Source organism: Pituophis catenifer, unplaced genomic scaffold, assembly GCF_029215685.1.
Source record: "Pituophis catenifer annectens isolate HBS135680 unplaced genomic scaffold, rPitCat1.0.hap2 SCAF_10, whole genome shotgun sequence".
Lineage (NCBI taxonomy): Eukaryota > Metazoa > Chordata > Lepidosauria > Squamata > Colubridae > Pituophis > Pituophis catenifer.
Genome location: NW_027256890.1, coordinates 14554069 through 14562438, shown reverse-complemented (window position 1 = coordinate 14562438; position 8370 = coordinate 14554069). Strand labels below are relative to the sequence as shown.

The 8370-nt window shown below is 43.7% G+C and overlaps 1 protein-coding gene across 1 annotated transcript in view; it reads left to right on the top strand.

Moving 5' to 3' along the window:
- Positions 1 to 7588, top strand: part of KMT5A (lysine methyltransferase 5A) — a 10981-nt gene extending 3393 nt beyond the window's left edge. Inside the window, exons 3-9 of the mRNA XM_070951040.1 lie at positions 1894 to 2047; positions 2548 to 2758; positions 2884 to 2971; positions 3783 to 3842; positions 4432 to 4622; positions 5291 to 5521; positions 5885 to 7588. Coding sequence (XP_070807141.1) covers positions 1894 to 2047; positions 2548 to 2758; positions 2884 to 2971; positions 3783 to 3842; positions 4432 to 4622; positions 5291 to 5501 — 915 coding nt within the window. The 3' untranslated portion in view covers positions 5502 to 5521; positions 5885 to 7588. The remainder of the gene's footprint in view (positions 1 to 1893; positions 2048 to 2547; positions 2759 to 2883; positions 2972 to 3782; positions 3843 to 4431; positions 4623 to 5290; positions 5522 to 5884) is intronic.
- Positions 7589 to 8370: the final 782 nt, after the last annotated feature.

Below are 8370 nucleotides of genomic sequence, written 5' to 3'. Positions count from 1 at the left end.
GGGTCCCCCTTCCCTTTTCTCTCTCTCTCTCTCTCTCTCTCTCTCTCCAGGAAACTCATTTTGACTATATTCTGTATTTATGCCTATTATATTCTGCATTTATGCCTATTATATTCTGCATTTATGCCTATTATATTCTGCATTTATGCCTATTATGTTCTGCATTTATGCCTATTATGTTCTGTATTTATGCCTATTATATTCTGCATTTATGCCTCTTATATTCTGCATTTATGCCTATTATATTCTGCATTTATGCCTGTTATATTCTGCATTTATGCCTGTTATATTCTGTATTTATGCCTATTTGCTATATTCTGCATTTATGCCTGTTATATTCTGCATTTATGCCTGTTATATTCTGTATTTGTGCCTATTATATTCTGCGTTTATGCCTGTTATATTCTGCATTTATGCCTATTATGTTCTGCATTTATGCCTATTATATTCTGTATTTATGCCTGTTATATTCTGCATTTATGCCTGTTATATTCTGCATTTATGCCTGTTATATTCTGCATTTATGCCTGTTATATTCTGCATTTATGCCTGTTATATTCTGCATTTATGCCTATTATGTTCTGCATTTATGCCTGTTATATTCTGTATTTATGCCTATTTGCTATATTCTGCATTTATGCCTGTTATATTCTGCATTTATGCCTGTTATATTCTGTATTTGTGCCTATTATATTCTGCGTTTATGCCTGTTATATTCTGCATTTATGCCTATTATGTTCTGCATTTATGCCTATTATATTCTGTATTTATGCCTGTTATATTCTGCATTTATGCCTGTTATATTCTGCATTTATGCCTGTTATATTCTGCATTTATGCCTGTTATATTCTGCATTTATGCCTATTATATTCTGTATGTATGCCTATTATATTCTGTATTTAGGCTATATTGGCATTCTGTATTTATTTTTTTAATTGGGTTTGAACAGTGTTTTAATTAGTGGGCCAAATCTACTTTAATATGTCTTTTAACTTGTTTTTTTTAATTTTATATTATATTTGTGTTATTATGGCTGAGTCCTTCGGGAATAGGGCAGTATATAAAAGAAAGAAAGAAAGAAAGAAAGAAAGAAAGAAAGAAAGAAAGAAAGAAAGAAAGAAAGAAAGAAAGAAAGTTAAACAATTCTTATTCAACTTTTGTGCGTGGCTGTGACCCTTTACATATCATCACACTAATGTTCTCCGATACACTATATCAGTGTTTCTCAACCTTGGTAGCTTGAAGATGGGTGGACTTCGGAGTTGAAGTCCACCCATCTTCAAGCTTCCAAGGTTGAGAAACACTGCTCCGTATGATTTTACAAAATCTACTATCTGTTATTTCTTCCCTTTTTTTCCTATCTCTGATCCAATTATACCGTTTCTCCCATATTACGTAAAAGTCCGAATCCATCAGTCCTTTTCAGTTCCAATGTCATCCATCTCAGCGCAATCTAATCTCTTTCTAATGGTTAAATCTTTCGGAGGGTATGTTTGAACTTCTCTAACATTGCGCATTCCCAGAATTCCAAAGGAAAACGGATTTGAACTCCCAGAATTCTCCAGCCGTAAGGAATTCTGGGAGTTGAAGCCCGTGCCTCTTAAAGATGCAGAGGTTGAGAAACAGTGGTTTAGAGCAGTTGGACTTCAACTCCCAGAAGACTTGTGGACTTCAACTCCCAGAATTTGCTGGCTGAGGAACTCTGAGAGTTCACAAGTCTTAAAGTCGCCAAGGTGGGAGACCCCTTCTTTAGGGTATTGTTTGGATTTAATCTACGCTCTGTGGCTCAACCCACTATAGGAACTTAATCTCTGGTAGATTATTATTCAGCAAATTCAGCTAAAGCCGACAACAGTGAACAAGGTCTGTATTTTTCCAATCTCTCCCTCTTAGGAGAACATCTTCACTTGTCAAGCCAAAATCTACAGCTACGTGAATCCCAGTAAAATTCCCACCTCTCGGCCCCCGCTTCAAGAGGAAAACTCCACCACGCCCCCCGAGACGAAAGGCCAAATCTGCAAACTTGAAACTTGCCAAAAACTGGAAGGTAAGGGAGAGCCTTCTCTGTGGGGGCACCGACGATCTGGAATGAGCTCCCCCCAGAGATACGGAGGATTCCGGATCTGCGCACCTTCCGCCGCGAGCTGAAGACGCTTTTATTTCATCAAGCTGGCCTCGCCTAAATCTTCTCCCTTTTAAGTGTAAATTCTAAATTTTAATGGATTTTAAAATATGGGTATTTTTAAATTATGGGTATTAATTCAGCCAAATTTATTTAATCCATTTTATTCGATTTTAAATTTTGTATATTTATGTGTTTTATTTCATGGCTGTGCACCGCCCTGAGTCCTTCGGGAGTAGGGCGGTATAGAAATTCAATAAATAATAATAATAATAATAATAAAGGTAAGAATAAATTTTCCCTCCTGGGAGTTAGCCAGGCACCCCGACGTACTTTCTAATTTTCTAAGGTACGAAGGGGGGAAAAAAAAAACATAAGATCTCTTCCGCTAGTTTTCCTCTTCCTTTTTCACCCACAAATGGCAGACCGAGTACCGGTGGGTGACTCGACCTCCAGCGTTGCAAAATCCGACAGCCAGACCTGCAAAGCCACCGAATGTGAATCTCCAGCGTCTCCTTCCAGCCCGAATCCCGAACCGACAGAAACTCAGAAACTCCCGCCAGCCAAATCAGGCGTGGTCCCCAGCCAAAAACAGGCCCCGAACAAGGGAGGCAAAAAACCTGCATCCCGAAGGAAGTGAGTCCAACGTTTCAAGAGGTGGGTGGGAGGCTTTGGGGTAACTCCATTCTGAATTTTTGGGAGTGTCTGGAGGCAACGAAAAAGCTCCGGTCTTTTCACGTTGACCTGTTTTTCCGTCTCAGAGGCCAAGGGAAAACACCCCCAAACCGAAAGGTAACAGACTATTATCCGGTTAGAAGAAGTTCCAGAAAGAATAAAAAAGAATTACAGGTATGATCTGTTTTGCAGCTTCATTCTTACTACTAACTAACGTTTTCCTTTTCAGGTCTACCAAAGAACGATACAAATTCCCAAATTGCCCCCCCCCCAGTCCGACTTTGCCCTCGGTGATAAAGGAATAGCCAAGGATTTTTAAAAGAAGATAGGTTTCTCTGAAATATTTTTTGAGCCTGGATAGCTCTGCAGACAAGGCACTGTAATTTAACACCAGCTGTCTGCAATTAAAGTAAGTTCGAATCTTGCCAGGCTCAAGGTTGACTCAGCCTTCCATCCTTTCTAAGGTAGGTAAATTGAGGACCCAGTTTGTGGCGGCAATAAGATGACTTTGTATAAAATATACAAAAGGATGAAGGCTATTGCTTAACGCACTGTAAGCCGCCCTGAGTCTCCAGAGAAGGGCGGCATATAAATCAAAAAAAAAAAAAAAAAAGAATGAAAGAAAGCGACTTGTAGAGTTCCTTCCAATAACGCTGGGTTCTCTCGAACAACAATCCTGTAAGGCGGGTTGGTCTGAGAGAGTCACCCAGCCTTCTTTTGTTTCTAAGGCAAGATTAGAACTCGCCATCTCCTGGTGATTGGCCCAACATCGCCCAGCCAGCTTTCATGGCTAAGGCAGGACTAGAACTCACCATCTCCTGGCGATCGATCGAAAATCACCCAACAAGCCTTCATGGCTAAAGTTGGATTTAGGATTACCCAAACTAGGCACGACTAGGTGATTTCTACAACCTTGGGCATCCTTAAATACTGACAGTCTGGCAAATTGTAGCAGTAACTCCCTGCGTTGTCTTGTATTTCGTAGACGGAGGAGAAGAAACGGATCGATGAGTTAATCAAGAGTGGGAAAGAAGACGGGATGAAGGTAAATTTATAATTTCATAGATCGCATTTAGAAATCGCCCACCTCGCGCCCGGACTACCAACGGGCCATGTGCAAAGAGACGTGTAAAAACTTAAAAGCTGTGTTACAAATATCATAAAAAGCAGTTAAAAGCAAGGCTACCGTAATTGAAATTCGGAAATAAAATGCAGTCTAACTGTTTTGAGGTGGAACTAGGACAGTGGTGGGTTTCAAAAAATTTTTACTACCGGTTCTGTGGGCGTGGCATGGCTTGGTGGGCGTGGCAAGGGAAGGATACTGTAAAATCTCCATTCCCTCCTTACTCCAGGGGAAGGATACTGCAAAATCCCCATTTCCTCTCTAGGAAAGGACTCAGGAGGCAGAGAATAGATGGGGGGACGGGGCCAGTCAGAATTTTTACTACCGGTTCTCCGAACTACTCAAAATTTCCGCTACCGGTTCTCCAGAACTGGTCAGAACCTGCTGAAACCCACCTCTGAACGAGGACGTTTACAAACCGGCTTTCGCCTTTTTGAACAAAGTTCAAGGAATTGGCCGGGGGAAAAAAAGGTTTCCCTTAACGAATAATTTCTTTTGCTGTCTTCCGCAGATCGATTTTATTGACGGCAAAGGCCGGGGCGTCATTGCAACCAGGCATTTTAACAGGGGTGAATTTGTGGTCGAATATCATGGAGACCTCATTGAAATTACGGACGCAAAGAAACGAGAAGCGGCTTATGCCCAGGACCCATCCACGGGTTGTTATATGTACTATTTCCAATACTTGAGTAAGACTTTCTGGTAAGAGTCCTCCTTCCTCCCTCCTTCCTTCCTATCCTCCTCCGAAAACCAATTTCCCCTCTTAAAATGAGAAAATAACACTAATAAAAGAAGTAAATAAGAGCAAGAGAAGCAACCAAGGCAGACTACAGCTCATGTTTGAAACCAAAGTTTCAATAGCCTGACGTGTCATGCAGATTTAGTCCGTTGCGTTACATTCAACAAACCACGGTTTACAACAGTATTTCTCAACCTCGCAAACTTGAAGATGGGTGGACTTCAACTCCCAGGGATCCCCGGGGTCTGGCTTCTCTAGAGCCCAGACTCTATGGTTGCTGGCGCTCAGAAGATGTGTGACTTTTAAGAAGCGGGGATTTAAACTCCCAGAATTCCTTGGGGTCTGGCTTCTCTAGAGCCCAGACTCTATGGTTGCTGGCGCTCAGATGATGTGCTGGCTGGGGAATTCTGGGAGTTGAAGTCCACCCATCTTCAACCTGGTTTAGAACAGTGGTGTTCTTATTTTAAAAAAAATTCCAACGGCTTGCCAGCACAATAGCAACCTGGGTTTGTTTCTACTTAAAATACCTCTTTTAAGGGTTTTTGTAAATTGCTATCCATGATTGGGCCAGAGAAATCAGGTCTTCCTGTGGTTTTTTTTTCTCTCTCTTCCCTTGAAATCTACCTCTTAGCGTCGATGCCACGAAAGAGACAAACCGCCTGGGACGTTTGGTCAATCACAGCAAGTGTGGGAATTGTCAGACGAAGCTCCACGACATCAGTGGCGTCCCCCACCTCATCCTGGTGGCCTCCCGGGACATCAAAGCTGGCGAGGAGTTGCTGTATGATTATGGGGACCGGAGCAAAGCTTCTTTGGAGGCCCATCCCTGGTTGAAACACTAAAGGGCATCCCTTGCACAAGAGTAAGCATTGGGTTTTCCTTAAAGAGGATTTATTGGCAGCTCTTAAGAGAGGTTATCTCCAAAAGGTCTCCTTTGTGGCTAGCTGGAGGGCCAGCAGGGATGATGGAGTCTTCACCTGAACAGATTTTATTATTGTTATTTCTATTTTTCTTCCTTCTCTTCCTATTCTTTTTCTCCTTCTCATCCCCCCCCCCATACTTATCCTTCCATTCTTCTCATCTTCCTCCCATCCTCCTCCTTCTCCTCGTCTTCCTTCCTTCCTTCCTTCCTTCCTTCCTTCCTTCCTTCCTTCCTTCCTTCCATCCATCCTTCTTCTTCTTCTTCTCTTCTTTCTTCTTCTCTCTCCTTCCTTCGGCTTCGCAGAGTTCCCTGCTTCGATTCATTCTTCCCGTCTGCATGGAAATCTCTGAAGCATTCGGATTTCTGCACTTGACAGATATATATACATATATATTTTACAAATGCAACACTTAAATCTTGAAACTTGATCGAAGATGATGATGGGGCCTGTTCAAGAAAGGGCGAAGAATGAATTTTGTGAAGGAAGCCTAGTTCCCCCCCCCCTTTTCTTAGCCAGGCACCGGTTCAAAGCTGACAACATTTGAAGGACCGTCTAGCTTTCCTTAGAGGGGTTTGGGCCCCTTTTATCCAGGATTATCACCTCCGCTTTGCGGGCTGGAGATTTTGGGGTGATCTGTGCCTCAAAAGCTGAGGGGAGAGAAGATCATGTTTCTGCTAAACGGACAGGAGATGGAGAACTCTGGCTCAGGAGAGCAGTTGGAAGAACCAAAAAAAATCCCAAAAAACTGTGGTCTTTTCAAAGCAGCCCGTTTGCAACCTTTTTTTAAAAAAAGGGGGAAGAAAATTGGAAACCAGTTTTAACTCAGCTGAGAATCACTGGACGTGTCGTCAGGAAGGAACTATACAGAGGTTGCAATGCGAAGACCAGGGTCAGCTTGTTCCTTCAAAGAACCCGGTACCCTGTGTGACTGAGGGATCTGGTTGCAGGCTGACTGCCATTTTTATCTCTCTTTTTTTTTTTTTTTTGCTGTCGTGAGCCATCCAAAAAATTGCCGTTGGCGAGCGGAGGAAGGAAGCGAACGGAGCCAGGGAAGGCGACAGGCTCTAAACGGCCTACTCGCTTTTGCAATTTCCTCAGCTGGGAGAAGAGGCCCAACTGTTTGAACCTCGTCGTTTGATCCTCGGTGCTTTCTGGCACCCCCAAAACTCTTCTTCCACTCCCCCTCCAGGTTTGCAAAGTAGATTGCTGGGTAGGGTTTGAGAAACTCGTTGCTCGGCTCTGGGTGGCAACGCAACATCGGAAAACCAGCTAGAGGAGTTATTGAGCTGTGCTCTGTATTTGCTCCCTTCTCTCTCTCTCTCTCTCTCTCTCTTTCCTTTTGGGAATGGAAGGGGGGGGAAAGGGCTTTTAATGGAATTTGGGGCTCGTCCTTAAACAGGCTTTTAGCAAACCAAGCGTTTTAGGATGAAATCACTTCCCGCATCAAACTATTTGGATGGAGGTTTCTCGAACTCGGCGTTCCCCGACGTGTAGAAACGGGCCAAGTGGATCAGAGCGAACGGAATGGATTTTCTCCCGGAAAGAGTGGCATTGGGACTACATTTCCCAGAATTCTTAGCTCTCATCCCTGGGGGGGAGGGAGGGGCTAGGTGAAGGCTTCAATAAAGCACTTTGGTGGTGATGTGGGGGAGAGAATTGTGAAATGCATAAGGATCAGGAGGCGGAATCGAGAAACATGTTTTCTGAGTTTTACGTTCTGCCTGAAATTCACCCTTTATTCCTCCCTGTGCACCCCGCCTGGTGCTCTCCAGACAGGTGGGGATGACACACCTGGCTGGGAATCCTGGGAAATGTAGTCCCAGCTGAGCGTCACACACTCTTGCAGGGCGAGAGCGAGCGAGCACCGTTTTCAATAAAAGCTCCGATCCCCTGCTGCTGGCGCTACAAAAATCGAGGACCTAAGGGCGATGATGTGGGAGGTTTTTTTTTAAAGAAATGATGAAAAAGGAGTGATCTGAAGAAAAATTATTTCTCTCTGCGAGAATATAAATAAAGTGAACTATTTATTAAAAGCAAAGGCTTTTCTTTTGTGTCTGACTTGACAGCGATGGAGGCCTTGGTTGTTCATATGAGTAAGTGTATTTCTTTTTTCAAATCGTGGTTTGTCTGTTCTACGAATCCAGGCCGTTGTGCCTGAGACAGCAACCTGACATAGTCCCGGTAGAATGCCTGAACCGGGTTTGGCTTGACCAAGTCTCTGAACTACCAAACCAAAATAAAACCTCCATAACTCGATTACGACAAACCGTAGGTAAACAAACTATGGCTTACTACAAATACGTCGCCGTAGCCTTTTGGTACGCCTTACCATTCCTGTGCTTTATGGTTCATTGGGCTACGTGTGCAAGTTTAAATGATTTCTGTCAATAAACCCACAATGCTGAGAGCCACGGTGGCGCAGTGGTTAGAGTGCAGTACTGCAGGCTACCTCTGCTGACTGCCGGCTGCCTGCAATTTGGCAGTTCGACTCTCACCAGGCTCAAGGTTGACTCAGCCTTCCGAGGTGGGTAAAATGAGGACCCAGATTGCTGGGGAAGCAAGAGGCTGACTTAGGGCTGTAAAAGCACTGTGAAGCGGTATATAAGTCTTAAGGGCTATTGCTAAGTGTGGAGGGAGGCCATGGTGGCGCGGTGGTTACAATGTAGTATTGCAGGCTAATTCTGCCGACTGCCAGCAGTTCAATCCTGACTGGCTCAAGGTTGATTCAGCCTTCATTCCTTCCAAGGTGGGTCAAATGAGGACCCAGATTGTTGGGGGCAAGAGGCTG